The 22,996-nt window shown below is 44.0% G+C and overlaps 1 protein-coding gene across 5 annotated transcripts in view; it reads right to left on the bottom strand.

Annotated features, from left to right (window-relative positions):
• MTOR (mechanistic target of rapamycin kinase) overlaps window positions 1-22,996 on the bottom strand; it is a 116,752-nt gene that overhangs the window by 67,869 nt on the left and 25,887 nt on the right. For 4 of the 5 annotated variants that reach the window (XR_003433452.1, XM_027110191.1, XM_027110190.1 and 1 more), the window contains exons 20-28: window positions 16,181-16,267; window positions 12,083-12,250; window positions 11,468-11,580; window positions 10,989-11,151; window positions 9,826-9,918; window positions 8,989-9,135; window positions 3,974-4,116; window positions 1,182-1,344; window positions 899-1,044 (exon numbers count right to left, since the gene is read on the bottom strand). Coding sequence is in view for 4 of the 5 variants with exons in the window: in XM_027110191.1 (XP_026965992.1) it covers window positions 899-1,044; window positions 1,182-1,344; window positions 3,974-4,116; window positions 8,989-9,135; window positions 9,826-9,918; window positions 10,989-11,151; window positions 11,468-11,580; window positions 12,083-12,250; window positions 16,181-16,267 (1,223 nt within the window). In the remaining variant the exon portion in view is untranslated. The remainder of the gene's footprint in view (window positions 1-898; window positions 1,045-1,181; window positions 1,345-3,973; window positions 4,117-8,988; window positions 9,136-9,825; window positions 9,919-10,988; window positions 11,152-11,467; window positions 11,581-12,082; window positions 12,251-16,180; window positions 16,268-22,996) is intronic. The other variant, XM_027110193.1, reaches the window with a different exon arrangement.

Here is a 22,996-nt window from a genome sequence, read left to right as displayed (position 1 = left end):
CCAGGGAAGCCCTCTGGTCACTTTTTAAAGTGTTGAAAGGAACACTTTTTAGCATCTACTCAAAAGCAGAGCTAGCAGAAAACTTGGTTATTTGATTATCCTTTCAAATGAAGGAAGCAACACACACAGCAGGCTGTTTCAGCCACAGTGGAGGTACTTATTAGCTGGGTGATTTTTCCTAAACTATCTGTAGTGAAATAATCAACCATGTTAGCATTTACATGAAGATAATTAGATCCTGAAGCTAATATTCTCTGATGATCATTAGGGGAAGTGAACAGTTCTCTAGGAGCTGTGGAGCTAACATTTAAGGCTGCTTGTAATTTCATAACAGCAAAAAATTTATTAAACAACCTATTTTTTTTCCATACCCAGAAGACTCAAAACCATCTTATGAGAGAACATAAGCAAATGAGGGAAAAGACCACTGAATTTCAGACTCTGTCTTTTACATTCATAGAACTCCAAGGAGGAAGACTCAGGCACCAACATATTTAGCCAATAAAAACCCACCCTGCCCTTGGGTGGTCTCTGAGGCACAGAGTCCAGCTCCTAGTCCCAAGCCAGAGGGTGCAATCTAACCCAGACGTAAAATCTATCCTTCCTAGGCTGCTCCGTCCACAGAACTGCTTCTAGGCTAATTTCATTGGGACAAGTAAGCACAGGTTGGAAAACAACAGAAGCCCAGGTGCTAAGGGTCAACAGAAACGACAATTCTGGCTAGAATACTGGGGAGAGCCATCTGCAACCACATCTCATTTAAACGTGCTGGCCAGGCCTGATGGCAGATTTCATAGAGCAGAGGTCTCCAAGTGCCTCCAGTGAACTGTCACCAGGTAGTGGGAGAAGAGAGGTCATTTTAGATGAAGGCAGCAATTAAAAAGGGTTTATGGCCTACCTGATGAGAGACTCTAGGATGGCAGGGGTGGGACCCTTCTGGAACTCCAGTTCTTTGTAGTGTAGCGCTTTGGCATATGCTCGGCACTTGGCAGCCCTCTCACCCAGCAGAACAATGCCATTGTCATCTCTCAATGGCAGGGGGCCCTGGAGAAGAGCAGAACCCCACAGCATAGGAAAATGGCAGACGGGGCACAAGCAAGAGTGGGCTGTGAGGGTGCTTCTCCCCTCTCACCAGCTGGTTCCCCGTCAGGCTCCATCTGGACAACTGGGCAAAGTCTCACCTTGTCACTGTGTTCCATGAATTCAGCCAAGTTTAAGAGGGTTTGTGTGACTTCAGCGATGTCCTGGGAGGTGAGGGCCAACTCGATGCTTCTGATGAGCTCATCCTGCTGGTCTTCATTCAGCTCAGACCAGCAGGACACAAACGCAGCGTTAAAGAGATCCCTGAAGGCAGACAGGAGTGAAGACAAATGTTGGAAATGCCTCTCCTGCCTCTGCCTGGTGCCACAAAGTCACACCTACCAATCTACTCCCGGCATCACTGATTATGGTTATACAGGCCAGGGCTGTCCAAAAGAACTTGCTGGAAATGGTCTATATCTTCCCTGCCCAATATGGTAGCCATTGGTCAATGAACACTTGAACTTTGATAAGTGTGACTAAGGAACTGAATTTTAAGTTTTAGTTAATTTTAATTAAGTTAAAATAAGCACACGTGGCTAGTGACTGCTGTATTTTACAGGGCAGGTACAGGGCACTGGGGGTGGGGGCGGGGTGTGTGGGGAGAAAGAAGAGCAGAGAAAAGTAACTTGTCTCCACAGTGGTTGCATCACTTCTCTTCACTGGAGAGGATGAACAGAAAGGGACTTCTAACATAGCAGTTGACATAACAGATTCAGAAAACAATAATCTTCAAATGATTCTTGGGATGCTTCTTCTCAGGCAATGTCCAAAGTCCTAAGATCAGAAGCGGCAAAGGCAGCATCTGCTATTGCTTTTCAAAATATAAGCAGAACCTTTAGTAGGATGGTCATAAACAAAATGACAACAGAACTTAAGAAACTAGCAGTATTAGAAAATAGAATCCAAATGCATAAGTCTTAAAAGATTCTCTTAGCCAAACCTCTAACAGCCGGGGCCTTGGGAAGACCTGGAAGCAGAGGTATCATTTCTAGGATCACTATAACTATTTAAAATCACTACAGCACCACTTGGGTGAATATATTTGCTACCCCTGACATCTGAATTTTAATCCTACCCTCTCTTTTTTTTGAATGTGTGGAGAGGGGAGTTGGAAACCACAGGATATGCCTAGATAATGTATGGGGTAAGGGATCTGATGCTTATACATCTACTTTTCATTACATATTTTAAAAGGTTAAGTCAGATCGATGTATATATAATTTTGGAATCTGATGGAAGAAAACAAAATTTGAAATTCCAAGGATAACATGAAGATCAAAAGAAACCCTGTGTAAATTAAGAAGTAAGCTTTCTGATCTAGGTCCAAGGCCACGCTGGCTCCCAAGTGAACACACTTGGCACTAAGGGGACAGACACACACGTGTATATTTATCACAAGCCTCTTGTGGATGACAGTGTGCCCAAAAGGGACTCGGAGCAGATGAGAGGGACGCTACAGTAGCCAGCGTGTGAAATCTGCACACTATGGAAACAGAGAAGTCCTAGGAATGATTTTTAAGCGTTATAAAATATTTGAAAGAAATCAGATGAACTAAATCATGGCATCCAAGCAACAGCCTCAGGGACCATCGCTATTCTTGCTAAATACACTCCAAATAGCAAACCAACTGTGCTGATGAAAGTGAAATGGAATACCTCATTTTTTGCTTCTTGCTAATGAAAAGGATTGTTAATTAAATCACCATTTAATGCCTCATTATAAATAAGAACTGTCCATTGTAGAAAAATTTAGAAAATAAGGAAAAGAATGAAAAAGAACTGCTCCTTAAATCCTCCTACTTAGAGATAATCATTATTGTATTACTTTCTCATCTTTTTCCTATGTACATATATTTTTAATAGCTGAAATCACATATTTATACCATTTTGTATTCCATTTTATTCACTTACATCATACTATGAATCTTTTAAATGCATTAAAACTTTTTATAAACCAAATTTTCAATGACTTTTTAAGATTCCCTGTTAAAGGTTTATAGTATTTTTTATGGCAAATTCTACTTTCCGAAGACGGCTGCAGCGCTAGCTCCTGTTCCATGCGCCCTTCTAGGAGCCTCCCACTCTCCTATAAAAAGGTGGCATCCACGTCTCCTCCCCTTGAGCCCGAGTAGGCCTGTGTGACTGCCTTCAACAATGCAGTGGGACAGAAGTAACACTATGTGACCTCCAAGACTAGGTCATACAAGCACCAAGCACTTCTGCCTCGTTCCCTTGGGGACACTCACCCTTGAACCCAGCCAGTTTCCTGTGAGGAAGCCTGAGCAATCCATAGGGCAATCCACGTGGAGAGGAACCAAGGTCCCGGGCCAGGGCTGAACTTCCAGCCAACAGTCAGCCCCAACTTACCAGCCATACGGATGAGCCATCTTGGAAGCAGGTCTTCTAGCCCCTGGACAAATACCCCTGACACTGTGTGGGGCAGAGACAAGCTGCTCCCACAAGTCCTGCCCAAATTGCAGATTTGTGAGTAAAATAAGTAATTTTTTTAGACTGCTGTTGTTTTAGACCACTAAGTCTTGGGGTATTTGTAATGCAGCAATAAATAACTGGAGTATCACTATTACTGGAAAACAGGTTATATTAAGCTATTACATAGTTGTTTTCAGAGTTATAAATGACTTTGTAATTAAAGTTTTGGACCTAGATCTACTAAGGGAAGGTACACTAGCAAGGTTAAAATGGATGTTTTTCCTATAATAAGAGCTTCTTTAATTTGCTTTTTTATCTTTTCCCCCAGAGGTTAACAAAATTTAAAAATCCTTTTACTATTACTGCTAATAAAAACTAATTCTTATACAACATTTTCTACGTGCTGACCCTCTTGATCCTAATCTGAAGCTGGGAGGAAGGGAGCCCTGACACACCATACCTGGCCATCGGGTTGTAGGCCTGTGCCAGGGCCCAGCAGGAGCGCAGGGAGGGCGAGGAGGAGTCCTTCAGCAGCTCCAGGCTCAGCCGCCTCAGCCATTCCAACCAGTCATCTTTGGAGACCCTTCTGGCAGCTCCCCAGGCCTATCATGCCACAGGCGACAAAGGAAAACCATCAACTGTAAGGGCCAATTGTAAAGAGCCCTTGATTATCTAATGATTATTCCACTTCTTTGATTTATAAAATTATACCTCTCATGATAAAATTCCCCGAGCACAAATACAAAAGAGTAATATTTAAAGCCATAAAACAAAAGCAGCAAACTCTCATAATATAAAGAAAGCCTGTTTTACACCTCATTTGCGCTGGACTCTATCTGCAAAGCAGAGAGCTCTACAGCCCTAAAGTGGATGGGGACCATCACACTCAGAATGCATCCAACAAAGCCGAATGGCCTCCAGCAGTGTGTGAGGGGCCTGGGACACCCTGCAGTGCGACACTGGCTCATCTTACAGCAGAGTCACACAGGGAGAGGGGAACTGCTCAGGTTGACACCATCCTCAATAGTGTGACCATCAGGTGAGCACTGAGCCCGGAGTACACGGCAGTATGGTGGAATGAGACAAAAGGAGTTGAACAGATTGAATTTTTTTTTTTTTTTTTTTTTTTGTGGTACGCGGGCCTCTCACTGTTGTGGCCTCTCCCGCTGCGGAGCACAGGCTCCGGACGCGCAGGCTCAGCGGCCATGGCTCACGGGCCCAGCCGCTCCGCAGCACGTGGGATCCTCCTGGATCGGGGCGCAAAGCTGTGTCCCCTGCATCGGCAGGCAGACACTCAACCACTGTGTCACCAGGGAAGCCCTGAATTTTTACTTTGTAGTTTATCCCCTCCAACTTTCCTCAAAACTCTGAGCTCTCCAGGCACCAAGAGGTACTAGCAGGGGCAGCTTAGGGAGGTGGATGGGAAGATTCAGGCCCTGGAGCTGGGCAGTAAAGGGGAGTGGTCAGCAGCCACACTCTGTGGAGCTCAGTGGCTGGAGTTCAAATCCCAGGTATGTAACGTATTGGGTGTCTGATCGTGGGCAAGTTACTTAACTTCCCTGTGCCTCAGTTTCTTCATCTGTAAAGTGTGGATAATAGTCCCCATATCAGAGGGTGTTCTTTTTTAAATTAATTAATTAATTTATGGCTGAGTTGGGTCTTTGTTGCTGCACGCAGGCTTTCTCTAGTTGTGGTGAGCGGGGGCTACTCTTTGCTGTGGTGCGCGGGCTTCTCATTGCAGTAGCTTCTCTTGTTGCGGAGCACGGGCTCTAGGCATGTGGGCTTCAGTAGTTGTGGCTCGCGGGCTCTAGAGCGCAGGCTCAGTAGTTGTGGCGCATGGGTTTAGTTGCTCCGCGGCATGTGGGATCTTCCTGGACCAGGGCTCGAACCTGCGTCCCCTGCATTGGCAGGCGGATTCTTAACCACTGCACCACCAGGGAAGCCCCCAGAGGGTGTTCTAAGGATTAATTAACTAAGTTAGAGACTTCCCTGGCAGTCCAGTGGTTAAGACTCCATGCTTCCACTGCATGGGGCACGGGTTCAATCCCTGGTCAGGGAACTAAGATCCCGCATGCCACATAGCATGGCCAAGATTTAAAAAAAAAAAAAAAAAAAGATTAACTAAGTTCATATGTGTAACAGATTTAGCACAGTGCTCAGCACAAGTTAGTGCTTTATGCTGAGTGCCTGCTACTCTGAAGTTAGAAACACCTGGTTGGAACCCTGGCCCTGCCACTCACCTGCTGTAAGGACTCTGGGCAAATTACTTGTACACTGCTGTCTGAGTCTTAATCTTCCTCATTTAGGGATAATGCAGCTAAAGGGCCTAGCTGGAATAGATGAGCAAAACATGGTGGCTCGTATCATCAAAATGACATCTCGTTGAATTGGCTTAGCCCTAACTACTAAATCCCTAACTTTTAAAATATATTCTGAAAAGATTTTTCTGGCAGAACAGACATGTCAATCCTCCCTAAATAGGGAAATCAGATAAGTTAAAGCAGAAGTTCTCAAGTGAAGTAGTCCAGGGAGTGAAAGAGACACCCATGTGCTACACCACCTGACCATCAATGACTCAATCCATCACCTCCTGGGATAAATGGAGATTTGCTATAGCTTTTGATGAGTTACCAAGGTGTAACATTACATAAACTAATATTTTTTGTCAAAAACTGAAGAAGAGATACTACGAGAGACAAATTAAAAATTTATGTGAAGGATTCTCACTCACCATACAATGAGAACCCCTGAACTAGAAGAAGATACCAAAGACTTTTAGACCTTGTTCTGTTGAACGAAATGGGAACATCAAGTCCTTTTCGATCCACAGATTCCTGGTTTCCTTCCTATACAGCGAGTCTCTGGATACCAGCACTGTATTACAAGGCATTTAGAAGTCAGACACATACAAGGAAGCATTACTAATATCTTTTGCCCTCTAATGATATGAGGTTGAGCTTGGGTAAGGCGAAGGCACTGCAACACAGTGGTTAAGAGACTGGTCTCTGGAGTCATACCTGGGTCAGATCCTGGCTCCACCATCTACTGGTTGACATTGAGCAAATTACTTAACCTTTCAGTGCCTCAATGTCCACATCCATAAAAGAAGGATACTGATGACAGCATCAAACTTACAGGGTTACTGTGAAGATTAAATGAGTCAATACACGTAAAGTGTTCACAACAGTGCCTGACACACGGGAAGCGCTCAACAAATGGTGGTGGTGGTTAGTGCTATCATTAACATCGGTACCATTTGATAAATGGTAGCAAAATGCTCTTCAAAAAATGTCAGCTTAAGGAACAACTGCACAATCTATCAAACAGGATATGTCCCTCACCTGGGCCTTTCCCCACTGCTCTGTAATCTAAAACATAATCAACTCTCAATTCTCTGGGTTCTACAGTAACTGTTGAAACTCCAGCCAGTTTCCTCTCCTCACCCACCCACCGCTGACTGCCTCATCTGGCTACACTGGTGCACGCTGATGGAACGCCAGCTTACTCATTTAGAAGGTAAGCCCGAATAGATTACCATGAGACAGGAAAGCTGCTGAGCATCTTGGAAGGCATCCTAGAGGTACATGTAAATGGTTTGTATGTTTTCTGTACTATGTAAATCCTCTATTAGCACAGCCAACAGAAAGGTGACTGAGGTGGCAAATTATTATTGTGAAAGCTGGTTAAAACTGACAAATATACCAATCCCTAATTATCATCACATGAATATGTAGAAGCACAATTTACTTTTCGATGAAATGGATCTGAGAGTCAGCTGTGGAGAGCTTTGCTTAGGGTTTTTTTTTTTTGCAGTACGCAGGCCTCTCACCGCTGTGGCATCTCCCGCTGCGGTGCACAGGCTCCGGATGCACAGGCTCAGCGGCCATGGCTCACGGGCCTAGCCGCTCCGCGGCATGTGGGATCTTCCAAGACCGGGGCACGAACCCGTGTCGCCTGCATTGGCAGGCGGACTCCCAACCACTGCACCACCAGGGGAGCCCGCTTAGGGTTTTTTAACTTGATCTGTTCTCTCAGGTGAGACAGGCGGAGATTCTTTTTTCTGTTTGGCAAAGGTTATGCTTATTTTTCCAAGTCCTGGGTAGAAAGCAAAACTTTCTGGAAGCAAACTAGACCACTGGGGAACTTCCTAAAATAGAGAGAACAAAGCCCTAAAGTTGAGTGGACAGCTGCCTGGTTGGAAGGACATTCTGAACCTAGGCAGGCTGAAAACATCTGGGTGGAAACGTGCATCTGGCCTCCTTGTCTGGCCCCTCCCTCAAATGTGAGGTGTCAGCATGGTGGCCTCAACAACTGCTTGGGAATGCCAGGTGTTGATGATCTTTCTCCTCCTGAAGTCTTGGACTAGCAGTTACAAAACACGCAGAGGTACAGCAGCATCACTCATGACCCAGGGGTATTTTACCACTTTCATCTTAAATCATCAAACGTTTCTCAGTAGTGGTCACTTTGCAGCTGTCTGTGTGGGTAAAGACTGATGTCAGGAGTAACAGGCCAGTGTTTCAAAGCTGTGGGTGAGCACACGCACACAGGTCTGTGTGCAAATCGTTATGGGCTTGGCCAAAAGAAGACACCAAGCCAACTAGGACCCAGCCCTGCCCAGTTCTTTACCTCTACCTGCTGCTACACATGAAATGCAGCTGTGTTGCATCAGCTGCTAATAAAGAAAACTACCACATTGAAATTCAAACTGGGAGCTGCTTACAGTCACTAGAAGTACTAAAGACTAATGCAAAATGTGGAAAATAAGCAACCTGGTATATTTATTTAAAAGTCAGTGAAGTATATGATTACTCTGTTTAGATCCATCCATTAGAGATGATTTGAAACTGCCTGTTTTTAAGTGCATAGCTGGTGGCATACATGATGAGAAGCTGCTTATATCCCAGGCTTTGGTCAGCATAGAGAATCCAGTACTGATCTGCAGAGATCTAAAACCTTGCTACTCAAAGTGTGGTCCGTGGACCACTGGCATCGGCATTACTTGGGAGCTTGTCAGAAATGGAGACTATCAAGGCCTGAGCCTGGGCCTGAATCAGAACAAGCATTTTAACAACAAGCTCCCCAGCATGTGGTAAGCCCAGTGAGTCTGAGAAGTTTGAGAAGCAGTGCTTTAAAGAGCCTGCATCAGGTTCAGTGCTAACTAGGAGGCTCACTGGTAGTGTTCTGGTCATGTAAAAAATGAGAATGCTATTTGCAACAATGCATTCCACTGTCAAAGCTCCAAGGGAACACAAAAGGACACCTTGTTCTTTATTTTCCTTCTATTAAAAAATTGTATAATTCAGATACTTGGAGAAAAAATAAAATGACCTAAGTTCGTGGTATCTAGATTTTCAGAAAGATGCTTGGTTTTTGGTTGTTTTAAACAGAAAACAGCAAGAGCTGAAAGTTTTGAACAAGAGAGAAGAGCAGGGGCTCTCCTTTCCAAGCCCCCCCAGGAAACGATGGACCTACCTTTTGGAGGTTGATGGTGCTGACGTGCAGTTTCTTCATGGGTCCCGTTTCCACTGGTCCGCTAGCCAAGGCATCCCCTTGGCCACTCCGCAGCATTCGATGCTGGTAAATCAAAGGGTCCTCTTCTTCATCAGCAAGGGTGTATCCCTGCAACCAGAGATTTAGAGAACCACTCTGCAACTCCACAAGCTGCTCCCAGTTTAGAAAACATCCTTAAACCTTGGGAGGGCCACACCTTCTGGAAGAGCCAGGATTTAGGTTAAGATTCCACATATGGACAGAATGAATCATAGGTGGGCTGTATTCCGCACTGAGACCAGTCTGTGTTGGTCACTCCTGGCCACTGACAAGCACTGACTTAGTAGTATGAGCATGCAACTGGCAAATGTGAGACAACCGTGTGTCATAAACATGACGAAGAGCTGGGCCGGCAAGGAGCTGCTGCCTGTTTTTGTAGGACCTGAGAGCCAAGGATGGTTTTTGCATTTTTTAATGATTGAAAAAAAATTGAAAGAAGATTGCTATTCTGCAACATGTGAAAATTATTAGAGAATCATATTCTGGTGTCCATAAATGAAGTTTTACTGGGACGCAATCAGGCTCATTCGTTTACATATGCATACGGCTGCTTACAGGCTGCAGTGGCAGAGCTGAGTAGTTTCATCAGAGACCACACAGCCTACAAAGCTGAAAAAATTTACTATCTTGACATAAAAAGTTTGCCAATCTCCTAGTTCAGAGCTAAAAAGCTAGATATACCCCCACTGCTAAGATTACAAGAATACCAGTTGAGAAGGACAATGCGGGACTTGCAAACAGAAACAAAGCGCAGCTCACCTTGACAATCCTGCAGATGAGGACATCATAGCGCTGATGGTTGATTCGGTGTCGCACCAGAACTTTATTTACCATTGGAATGAAAATTTGGTACTATAACAAGAGAGGAAGCAGGTCAGAAACCATTACTTTGGAGAGTGGGAAATAGAAAAAAGAATATTACCCCTACCACATTACAGCTACTACTTCTGGGTTTGGGACTAGCTCTGTGGTACTTTTGACCGCTTGTGCTACCTCATCCCCCTCACCTTCCACCTGCGTCACTGCAACAGCCTCTGATTTTAATGGTCTCTCTGCTTCCCCTCTTGGCCCAGTCTATTCTTGCGCACAGCACTGAGAATAATCATTTAACAATGCTAGGGCAGATCACAGCACTCCTGGGCTCAAAATCTCCAAAGAATCCTAGTCTTGCTCAGAGTGAAAGCCAGCTATGATGGCCTACAACAGTGCTGTGCAAATTTTAGTGGGCATCAGAACCACCTGGAAGGCATATGAAACCAGAGATTGCTGGGCTCCACGGTCAGAATTGCTGGCTTGGTAGGTCTGGCGTGAGGCGTGAAAATCTGCAGTTCTAAGGAGCACCCAGCTAAGTAGATGCTAATGCTGCTTGTCCCGGGGTCACATTCTGAGGACCACTGGCCACAATACCTAGCTTCCATGCCTACTGCCAGCACAGCCTCTACAAGGTTCTCTCTATGCCCTTTTCCAAGTACTTTCCCCCGGCTCCCTCCCCTGAAGTCACTGCTCTCCTGCTGCCCCCACCCTTCAAGCACACTGCCATCTCGAACCTTTGCCTTTGCTGATCCTTCTGCCTGCAGCCAGCTCCCTGGCGTTGGGCCTTTCCTTTATTTAGGTCTCTGCTGAAATGTTACCTTATCAGAGAGGTCTGCCTCTAAAGAAACAGCATCTCTCCCTACTCCCTCCCGTCCCTCTTATGTGATAAATTATGTCTTGTAACTTTGCTTCATTGGAATGTAAGCTCTGTGAGAACAAGGACACCATTCTGTTTACAGCGTTATCCCCAGAACAGCACTCAGCCCACACAGGTGGCTCAATAAATACTTGCTAAATAAAGAAGGAAAAAAAGGCACAATTCCTAGCTCTTTGTCAGTGATTGAGGCCTACAGATTAACAAGCGGAGGAGTCGAGGACTCCTGCCTCACCTTCTTCCCCAGCTGAAACACGAGTGAGGACAACGTGTCCATGGCTGTGGGACGGAGTTCTGGGCTCTGGTCCAGCGTTCGCACAATCGGGTGAATGATCCGAGAGGCATAGTCAGTGAAATCCAGGGACTCCGTCAGGCGGTCCACTGTCTCTAACGCTGCCCTACAACAATCGCTGACATACAGTAACTGCTAAGACACAGCCCAAGAATAAGAGAAGTGGCTGAGGGCTACCTTTACAATCAGCACCAAACGGGAAGGAATGGCTTCTGACATTATTTTGGGTACAGAGATCTAACACACATTCCTGTGGGATGGGGACAGTGAAGATTTCCATAAACCTGGTACATATCTGGACTAAACTAATGAGAGTTGAAATAACAAAAAAATAGAGAGATGGCCTGGGGACTTAAGAAAAGGGCATTTTCAAAAAACATTAAAAGCTTGATAAATGTTAGTCCTAAAGGGTAGGTGCTCACTTTCGAGATGGCAATGGAACTTCAGGGGCATCAAACAACTTCACGATAGGGGGCAGTAACAGATGCAGATAGTCATCCAGGTTGGCGCCAAACAGCTGGATTGCAGCAAGCAACTGCAAAAAGGAGTAAAGGCATGGCGGTTAGCACATAAAGCCAGGTGTCAAGTATCTAAGCGCCTGAAGGGCGGCAGTGGTATGGGTAACTCAAAATTCTTTGGGGACTCTGAAAAGCCTTTATTAAATGGCTCTGAAATTACATTCTCTTGGTAGCACTTTTCCCCGTCATTTTATTTCACTTATATGTTACTTTGCTTTCTCTGAACTTATTTCAACTGGTAAGGAATCAGTTGCTGGATAATAGAGAAAACTGGTATGCTAAATAAAATATTTACCAAGAATAATCCATTAAAAGAGACAAAACATAAGGATAATCAACAGAGGATGAGAAACATTCTGTAAACTGTACACTGCACGCATCAGATACTACAGCATTCTTTAGAGTCAGTCTTACGGACCGAGCGTCCCCCTGTCACTCAGAACAGGGTCTCTTAGATGATCATCCAGGGACTCTGATGGACTCTGGAAATCTCTCCAGAGGATGTCCCGGGTTACTCACCTTGATGGAGACGATGCGGCCTGGGCTATTGTCATGCATGAAGACTCGTAGCATGTGTGGGATCAGCTGGGGCAGGTAGAGCTTAAATTCACCCCCAAGAGCTACCACAATCTGCTCAATGAGAAGAATGATCGTGCTCTGGATGGAGGTGTTCATGACCCAGAATTCCTATAAAGAGGGAAGAGACAGAGGAGCAAAGTCGGGGGCCCTTCTGCTGAAATATGAACCAAGGAACTGACACAGCCAAACGAAGCACAAATGCAGCGAGCATGGTCTGTGTTATGGGACTCCTTCCTTATCCTCCTCTCCCCAGGCCTCCCTGGATCCTACGTCAGTCACAGTAAGCAACTAAGCTGCATTTCCCCAAAAGCACCAGGTTACATGGCTCCTCCGTGCTTTGCTCATGCTGCTCTCGGCTTAGAATCCCACCTCTTGCTCAGCTAAGCCCATCTGTCTTTCCAGACGTGGCTCAAGCCTCACTTCGCCTAAGAAGGCGTTCCTATCTCCTTCCATTATCCACTGTGGGTCCCTCTGCTCTGCTCTCTTCTAGCACCTGTAATACTTAATTTTCTTTGCCGCCTTCCCTCTACTCGACCGTAGGCTGGTTAAGGGCAAGAAACCCTCGGTCCACCTCTGTCTCCCTGAATCTAGCAGAGCGCCTGGCATATTCCAGCCACCCAAACCCATCTGGCAGAATGAACAAACGACCAGGCCTCCATCACTCTAGGAGCTCTCCAGCCGTCTAGGGGTGGTCCCACTTTGGGTAGCACCTGGGCTCTGCCAGAGGGTGACTTCAGTGTTAACAAGATTTCCTGCCCTTCTGGATTTAGACTTTGCTCGACAGCATCTGACATCTGTCCCAAACCATTTTCAGGCCTGGAGAGTGCCACAAGAGGAGCATTTTTCTACATTCATCTAATTATATCCCACATAAATTACTAAAATAAAAACTTGGCCAACTGGCTCCAGATCCTGTCTTGGTACTGCAACGCAAATTGGTCCAAGTCTCTCACTCCAGGAAAAGCTGTCATTTCAAATCAATTCAGAAAGACAGTGGCCTACTGCCTTCTTTAAAACCTCCAGAGTAGGAGACTTAATGGCAACATATGCTTATTAGTACTCTTGGGCCCCCATTTAATTCAAAGTAGAAGTCAGTGAAAAAAAAAAAAAAAAAAGGTAACTCCTCAGATGGAAGGCTTTAAAAGAAGCCTAAGGTATTTTTATTTAGAAAAAATTGTTCTTAACTCATAGTAGTTTACAAAGTAAAAACATTTCAAAAAAAATCTATACTAAAAGGTGCTGGTAAAACTTTCTTTCTCTCTGCTTGGAGAGAGGTATTCTCTTTGAAAAAGCTATTTTCTCTAGATAAAAAGCTTCGACAAAGAAACACCACAAATTTTATGGCCTCCGTGGTTTGTGTGATGTTCATTCACTGGGACCACACTCTGCCTTCTTTAGAGAAAGCCCGCCTACCTTTCCACTGCAGGGTCATCGGGGCTCCTCACAAAGGGTTTTCTCTACGTCAAAGAAACCAGGCAGCCTCCCCAGGCATCCAGGCAGCCTCCCCAGGGATGCCGGCTGGATCACTGTTCACAAAGCCTCGAGCCCTCCTGGGAGGAGCTCACTGAAATGCCCAGGAGCAAGAGCCAAAGAAGAGCCCTGTTGGCACCTTCTCTGTCTTGGAGGAAATGAAAGCTGTATTTTGCAGGTGTCAAGCTCCCAGCCTCAAACCCCTAGATGTTTTGTCATAAGTCATTTTTGGGGAATAAGTCACAGATTACTTCAGCTTCAACCCCGAGTGCACTGCTTCCTCCCTCCCCACCCCACCCCCAACTCCCTTAACACCGCCCGCAGGCTCTTTAGCATCCTACCTAACTCTTCCTGTACAGAGGCCCCTGTAGCAGGAGGCAGGGAACAGAGCAGCTTTTGCTTATTTATACATATAGGAGTTTTTCAGCTCTGAGACTCATTTTCGGGGAAGTTCCATTTTTGAAGGCGGCCACTTTCATTTTAGTCCTGCTGCTTCTTCCAAGCTAACTACAAAGGTCTGGTGTAGAAGAACAAAAATCACTGGAATAACTGTCTTCCAGTTCTTTGAGGACACAGCCATCTCTGCAAAGCAATCTCCCTAAGCAGAGACACTGAAATTATAGAGAACAGTAGGAAGCACCCTCCCACTCCCAATACAGAAAAATGATACTGCCATCAATGGGGAGTCCTTTGCACCTAGACTTAAATAGACATTTCTCCAAAGAAGATATACAGATTGCCAACAAACACATGAAAGAATGCTCAACATCATTAATCATTAGAGAAATGCAAATCAAAACTACAATGAGATATCATCTCACACCGATCAGAATGGCCATCATCAAAAAATCTACAAACAATAAATGCTGGAGAGGGTGTGGAGAAAAGGGAACATTCTTGCACTGCTGGTGGGAATGTAAATTGATTCAGCCACTATGAAGAACAGTATGGAGGTTCCTTAAAAAACTACAACTAGAACTACCATATGACCCAGCAATCCCACTACTGGGCATATACCCAGAGAAAACCATAATTCAAAGAGAGTCATGTACCAAAATGTTCATTGCAGCTCTATTTACAATAGCCAGGAGATGGAAACAACCTAAGTGTCCATCAACAGATGAATGGATAAAGATGTGGCACATATATACAATGGAATATTACTCAGCCATAAAAAGAAACGAAATTGAGTTACTTGTAGTGAGGTGGATGGACCTAGAGCCTGTTATACAGAGTGAAGTAAGTCAGAAAGAGAAAAACAAATACCATATGCTAACACATATATATAGAATCTAAGAAAAAAAAAAAAAAGGTCATGAAGAACCTAGGGGTAAGACAGGAATGGAGACACAGACCTACTAGAGAATGGACTTGAGGATGTGCGGGGGGGAAGGGTAGGCTGTGACAAAGTGAGAGAGTGGCATGGACATATATACACTACCAAACGTAAAATAGAGAGCTAGTGGGAAGCAGCCGCATAGCACAGGGAGATCAGCTAGGTGCTTTGTGACCACCTAGAGGGGTGGGATAGGGAGGGTGGGAGGGAGGGAGACGCAAGAGGGAAGAGATATGGGAACATATGTATAACTGATTCACTTTGTTATAAAGCAGAAACTAACACATCATTGTAAAGCAATTATACTCCAATAAATATGTTTAAAAAAAAAATTGGGACGAGAGCCTCTTCTCAAACACTGTTGCAGAGACTTCCCTGGTGGTGCAGTGGTTAAGAATCTGCCTGCCAATGCAGGGGACATGGGTTCGAGCCCTGGGCCGGGAAGATCCCACATGCCATGGAGCAACTAAGCCCGTGTGCCACAACTACTGAGCCTGTGCTCTACAGCCCGCATGCCACAACTACTGAGCCCGCGTGCCACAATTACTGAAGCCGTCACGCCTAGAGCCTGTGCTCCACAACAAGAGAAGCCACTGCAATGAGAAGTCCGCACATCACAATGAAGAGTAGCCCCAGCTTGCTGCAACTAGAGAGAGCTTGCACAGCAGCAACAAAGACCCAATGCAGCCATAAATAAATAAATAAATTTATGTATTTAAAAAAACCACAACACTATTACAGTCAGAAGGCGGTATTTATGCTTTTGAAGGTAGCAGGGAAAAGCATTACCTTCTTCCTCAGAGCCTGACAGCACTCCACCGTATTTAATGGCCCCAGGAAAACCCAATCCCCAATCCTCTCTTAAGGCCATGGTTTTACAGGCAGTAAGGAAGAGGGCTTTTGTGAGAACAGTAAAGCACTATTGTGATGTTAAAGTGAAATTGCTTTGCTGTGTGTGAGGCAAAGAACTCCAGTTTATTTCTGGCAGAACAATTCCTTCAGGATTTCTCCTCAGATTTCACACCTTGAACTCTTGTACCTGGGAGCCTGTAGCGAGAGCCCCTCCACCCCCTTTCACAATCCAGTGGGATACCTTGTTCCACTTTTTATCCTCAGGTTATAACGTCTCTATGATGACCCATGAAAAAAATGTCCACATCATCCAAACCTGCTGCTGAATGCTCCTGGGCCCAAACACCGAGGAACAGGCCAAAGCATTAATTTCTACTCACTCTCATGAGTGTGACTATTTCATCCATGTAAGGCCTGATGTGGCTCTTCACAAAGGACACCAACATTCCCAGCTGCTGGAACAGAAACTGAAACAGAGAAGAGGTCAGCAAGTTGGCACCACGAAGGATGTAGAACTCCCAGGCTTACCCCAAGTGCACACTAATGAATAAAGACAACTATGGAATCGGTTTCTGCACCACCCTTTCTTCTGAGAATAAGCTTCAAAGAATGAGACTTAAAACCATCGGTGGTAACCATCGGCGGTAACGGTGGTGAGCGCTGAAAAATATGTCAGTGGCTTTACTCACCATGTGAGGCAGTTTCTGCTCAGCAGGGACTTCGGGGCCAGACTAGCTGTTCTGAACTGTTTCTGTTACCTACTAGCTTTGTGACCTTCATTTAATCTCTCTGCACTCAGCCTCTTCTGTGGGAAAATGGGAGATAACAGTTCTTGTCTCACAGGCTTGTGGTAAGAGTTAACTGGGCTAATACCTGGAAAGCACTAGAACAGGGACACAAATACTGTTAAATGCCCAATGAACATCATCTATCATTGAAGGATTTCTGGAGTCACTGAAAACTTAAAAATGGACATGAAATTTTTAATTAACTGTAGATGTATCTTTTGTTTATTCAGTCTTAATTCACTACCACTTACTTTCTAAAATAAATACAGCTAACTATTATGGGTATTGTGGTTCACTTATAGTAATTAACTCAATTAATTAGGTCTTAATTAATTAGTTAATTGTGTCTCTAAGAAGCTGTGGGGACCTCCCTGGTGGCGCAGTGGTTAAGCATCCACCTGCCAATGCAGGGGACACGGGTTCGAGCCCTGGTCCAGGAAGATCCCACACGCTGCGGAGCAACTAAGCCCGTGAACCACAACTACTGAGCCTGCGCTCTAGAGCCCACGAGCCACAACTACTGAGCCTGTGTGCCACAACTACTAAAGCCCGTGCGCCTAGAGCCCATGCTCCGCAACAAGAGAAGCCACCACAACGAGAAGCACGCACACCGCAACGAAGAGTAGCCCCCGCTCGCCGCAACTAGAGAGCCCGTGTGCAGCAACGAAGACCCAGTGCAGCCAAAAATAAACAATAAAATAAATTAATTTTAAAAAAAAGAAAGAAAGAAACTGTGAACCAAAACAGCAAGCAAATTGAGGGAGGGCTAGGATTAGGAGATTCTATTTAGGTTGGCATCTTGCAACTGTTAAGAGATGCCATTCACGAAATAAAGTTGGGAATAAAGATGGCTTAGGTAAGAGAAATCCCAACTACTTTCCAGGTTAAAGATGTCTTCAGGGTGTAGTTTTTATTCTGTTATGATCCTCAGATAGTGCTACATGTCAATATCAAGTTGCAAGTCATATTGTAAACCTCCCTTTCCCCCTCACCCCCCTCCCAATTTTTATAGCTCTCTATGCCTTTGCTGCCCTCCATTAACAAGAATAATTTCGTACGTATGTATTTTCACCCTTATCCACATTTTAAAACTTGGGTAAGTTGGGGAAAAATAAAAAGTATGTTTCAAATAGTGAGTAATGGACTTATAGAACTCATTACCTGAAGAGGTGAGACTGACAGGACACATAGGACTGGGCTCAAAGAGAGTTGAACTAATTTCTAAGGACAGGGATATCAGTGGATTCTAAGGGGCTTAGAAGCTGGTCTCACATGGCACACAGGTTCAACTTGGTAGAGCCATCCCTACCTATCTCCTGGGCACCTCCTCATAGAATCACTGCTGACGGTTTTTGTGAAATGGTCCCTACGAAAGTATATTACAGAGATCAAGGGACAGGAGACTCTAAAATACAATAGTTTTTGAGTTAAACTTTTGTTATGCAGAACCTGAAAGAAGGTAGAAAATCTAAACTGGAGGAAAAGCAGGGCAGCGGGGATGGCTGGTCAGGGGAAACCTTGAGACGAAAGGACAAAAGCCTCCTGATCCTTGCTGTCACTTCATATGAGGTGTACATGGGGCAGCCTCTCTGGTGGCTGATTCATAAGGGTCAGCGGATACACCCAGGCAGGTGCCTCATCCCCAGGGAGGGGGCCCGAGTAGCCACCTCATTTCTTCTCCCTTAGATTCTTTCACAAGCTGTTTTCTCTTTTCCCTCCTGAACGTTTGTATTTTAAAAGAACATGTAGCTTTGTTCCTGAAAATATGGTGGGTTAGATCCCCTCCTAAATCCCCTTGCTATGAAAAGCCTAAAAGGAATGCATAAAAGATAAATGTTGTTATTAGATTATCAGAACTGAAACCTTTCACATAAAGCCAGACCTTCAAAAAGCTACATATCAAGAAAAATGGTGAAACCTCCTACCCCCAAGTCTGTCCACTGGCAAAGGAGACAAAGTAATCTGTGAGTCTTGATGTGAGGTCTAGGTAGGAAAAAGAAGCCTTCCTAAGAGTTTGTAATTTCAGGCCACTCTCATATGAGTTTAGGGGGTTATTTTAACTACCTGTGTGGCCTGAGAAACTCTAAGCCAAGAAACTAACTAAAAGTTCTCCTAGAAAACCTGGTAGAAGCAAATGCAGGCCCTCTCTGGAGAGATGTAACTTCAGAGCAGATATTCCAGTATTAACTGCTCCAGGGGAAGTCCAGCTGAATATGATGCATGATCCAAAATTGTAAAACACATAAGGACAGACTTACAGACTTGCCGTGAGTATGACTCGGCAGAAACAATAAACAACAGAATTAGACTCATCAAAAACCTTATGTATATTGGAATTACTGGATAGAAAATATAAAGTAAACCTGTTTAAAATGCTTAAAGGAATAAGAGGGCTTCCCTGGTGGCGCAGTGGTTGAGAGTCCGCCTGCCGATGCAGGGGACACGGGTTCGTGCCCCGGTCCGGGAAGATCCCACATGCTGCGGAGCGGCTGGGCCTGCGAGCCATGGCCGCTGAGCCTGCGCGTCCGGAGCCTGTGCTCCGCAACGGGAGAGGCCACAACAGTGAGAGGCCTGCATACCGCAAAAAAAAAAAAAAAAAAATGTAGTAGGAACTAAAAACTCAATGACAGGTCAAAAAGACATAGCTAAAGAATCAGTGAATAGAAAATGGATGTGAAGACATATCCAGAATACATCTCTGAGAGACAAAGATGAACAACAAGGATAATAAACTAAGAGACATTAAGGACAGAGTGAGAAGCTCTAAATGTTGAATCTAATTCTGGAAGGAAAAAATAGAAGGGTGGAGTCCTCATATTCAGAAAGCCCACAAATCCCCATCAGGATAAGAAAGAGAAATGCATACCTAGATTTACAACAGTGCAACTTCAGGACAACAAAAACATGAGAAGGTCTGAAACAGCCATAGAGGAAAGGGAGATTACATGAAAAGGAATCATAATTTCTCAACAGCGACAAAAGAAGTCAGAAAACAGTGGGATAATATCTACAGCTGAAGGAGAACCCAGAATTGTATTCTCAGCTAAATAAAGATTTTATAAGAGGGTGAAATAAAGATTTTTTTCAGATAAACAAAAACAGAGCATTTACTTTGATGGATGCTCAGAAGAATTTGCCTTAGCGAGAAGGAAAATGGTCCTAGGAGGAAGCTCTGAGATGGGAGACAGTAATGAAGTGGCAAAAGGGATAAACATAAACACTGTCTGCATAAAATAACAGTAACGTTTAATTTGGAGTTAAAAAAAAGTGATACTAGATAATAACATAAGAAGGTAGGGAGATATAATACTTTGATCAGTCATTCTAAGTTTTGTATATTGTTCAGGGAAAGGATGGAGACAATGACTAATTTTAGACTTTTTTAAATAAGGTATGCAAGTCAAATTTTATGGGTGAAAAAGATAAAATTGGATGCATTCCTCATACTGTACACTGGGACATATTCCAAAGAGCTCAAAGATCTAAATGTAAAAGGTGAAGCCATTTAAGTACAAGAAGAAATAGAGGTGAAAATGATGTATACACAAAGCTTTTCATTGCAGGATTATTTTAAATATCAAAGACTGGAAAAACACAGTCATCAATAGGGACCGGTCAAATAGCTGTGGCATGTTCACACAATGAAGTACCAATTGCCTCTAAAGGAATGAAGACATTCTCACTATACTGCTATGGCATGAACTCCAGGATATGCTGCTGTGAAAGTGGAAAAAAGTAAGATCCAGAAAGTTTATACTATGTTCACTGTTGTAAACCAAGTTGGTTGCACAATCACTCAAAAAATTATTTCAGGTGACTTTGAACACAGTATTTTGATGTATATCCCCAACAAGACACATCCTAAAAACAATAACAAATTACAAAAGACCTTGAACTGCATTCAGTAATCATATTGTTAATACTAATACTGGTCATATACTATTTATATGTATACAAAAATACATATATTTTGGGGCTTCCCTGGTGGCGCAGTGGTTGAGAGTCCGCCTGCCGATGCAGGGGACACGGGTTCGTGCCCAGGTCTGGGAAGATCCCACATGCCGCGGAGCGGCTGGGCCCGTGAGCCATGGCCACTGAGCCTGCGCGTCCAGAGCCTGTGCTCCGCAATGGGAGAGGCCACAACAGTGAAGGTGGGGGACATATATTTCCTTATATTTTCAAAAATAAACACTGAAAAGATAAATTTAAAAACTGATAAAACTGGTTAGCTTAGGGGGAAGTGTGGTAGGCAGGATTTCGGTAACCGAAAACTCCATGTCCTAATCCCTAGAACCTGTGAATAAATTACTTTACATGACAAAAGGGGACTTCTGAAGATGTGATGAGGGAGCAGGACGCTGAGATGGGGAGATTATCCGGGTGGGCCCAATCTAAGGAGTCCTTAAAAGCAGAGAACCTTTTCTGGTTATGTTCAGAGAGAAAGATTTGAGGGAAAAAGAGTCAAAGAGATACAATGTTGCTGACTTTGAAGATGGAGGAAGGAGGCCAAAGAATGCAGGCAGCCTCTAGAAGCTACAAAAAGCAAGGAAAGGGGTTCCCCCTAGAGCCTCCAGAAAGGAACACAGTCTTAATGGCTCCCTGACTGTAGTTCAGTATGATCTATGCCAGACTTATGACTTAAAGAGCTGTAAGATGATCAATTTGTGTTGTTTCAAGTTACTAAATTGGTGGTGATTTGTTACAGCAGCAATAGTAAATGATAGAGGAAGGAAGAAACAAGGTATAAGAATAGGGATGGAAGCTCGTCTTTGCTGAATATATCTTATAGTTTTGACTCTTAAATTATGCTAACGTCTTACATAACTAGAATGAAAGTTAAATTACAAAAACTCACAAGAAATTTCTAAAAATTGAAAATAAATAGGAACAAATGAGTTTAACTATAAACCAAGTTGGTTGCACAATCACTCAAAAAATTATTTCAAGTGACTTTGAACACAGTATTTTGGTGTATATCCCCAACAAGACACATCCTAAAAACAATAACAAATTGCAAAAGTCCTTGAACTGCATTCAGTAATCATATTGTTAATACTAATACTGGTCATATACTATTTATATGTATACAAAAATACATATATTTTGGGGCTTCCCTGGTGGCGCAGTGGTTGAGAGTCCGCCTGCCGATGCAGGGGACACGGGTTCGTGCCCAGGTCCGGGAAGATCCCACATGCCGCGGAGCGGCTGGGCCCGTGAGCCATGGCCACTGAGCCTGCGCGTCCAGAGCCTGTGCTCCACAATGGGAGAGGCCACAACAGTGAGAGGCCCGCGTACCGCAAAAAAAACCCCAAAACAGATAACTAGTGAGAACCTACTGTATAGCACAGGGAACTCTACTCAGTGCTCTCTGGTGACCTAAATGGGAAGGAAATCCAAAATAGAGGGGATATACGTATACATATAGCTGATTCACTTTGCTGTACAGTAGAAACTAATACAATATTGTAAAGCAACTATATTCCAATAAAGATTAAAAAAAAAACCTACAGCAAACATTATACTTAGTGATGAAATCTTAACACTAGTCCCATTAAAATCAGGAACAAGATTAAAGGTTTCCACTATTACAGAGTCTAATCAACACTGCAGTGAAGGTCCTAGGAAAGCAGTAAGGAAAAGTAACAACTGCTTTACCGACCAAAACAAAAAAGCCAAAACTGTTTTTTATGTTCGGCAGACTATATGATTAGCTAGAGTGAAAACCTGGGAAAATTTACAGGTAAATTATTAGAATTAGTAAGAATTCATGAGGTTGATTATATAAAAATAAAATGCACTTGTATATTCCAGGCAGAAAATTAAAAAATATACTTTCTAAAAAAATACTATTTCCTCTGAATGTACATCAAATTGAATATGTAATCACAGAAGAAAAAATATTTAATTCCAGGATCTTTAAAACGCAGTACTCTGACCATACACCTTGTGGAATACTTTCTAAGAACAGTAGGAACCGCAAAGCCACCTTGAACTGTATTCAGTAGGATCGCTGTTGGTAGTGGTACAGGTATGGTAATCACAGAACCACTGTGCGTACTCTATGGTTCAGAGAAAAAAAAAAAAGAGAGCGAGCAAGAGAGAAAAAGAGGGAGGGAAAGGGGGAAATTCTTCTTTACAGAAAAATGCCAGCTATTAAAAGTAGAAGGAGGGGCTTCCCTGGTGGCCCAAGGGTTGAGAATCCACCTGCCAATGCAGGGGACACGGGTTCGATCCCTGGTCGGGGAAGATCACACATGCCGCAGGGCAACTAAGCCCGTGAGCCACAACTACTGAGCCTGCGCTCTAGAGCCCGTGAGCCACAACTACTGAAGCCTGTGTGCCACAACTACTGAAGCCCACGCGCCTAGAGCCTGTGCTCCGCAACAAGAGAAGCCACTGCAATGAGAA

The sequence above is a fragment of the Aethalodelphis obliquidens genome, unplaced genomic scaffold, assembly GCF_003676395.1.
Source record: "Aethalodelphis obliquidens isolate GAN/ISIS:26980383/991018 unplaced genomic scaffold, ASM367639v1 scaffold9, whole genome shotgun sequence".
NCBI classification, from domain to species: domain Eukaryota; kingdom Metazoa; phylum Chordata; class Mammalia; order Artiodactyla; family Delphinidae; genus Aethalodelphis; species Aethalodelphis obliquidens.
The sequence above is the reverse complement of the archived record's forward strand: the minus strand, read 5'-3'. Positions and strand labels throughout refer to the sequence as shown.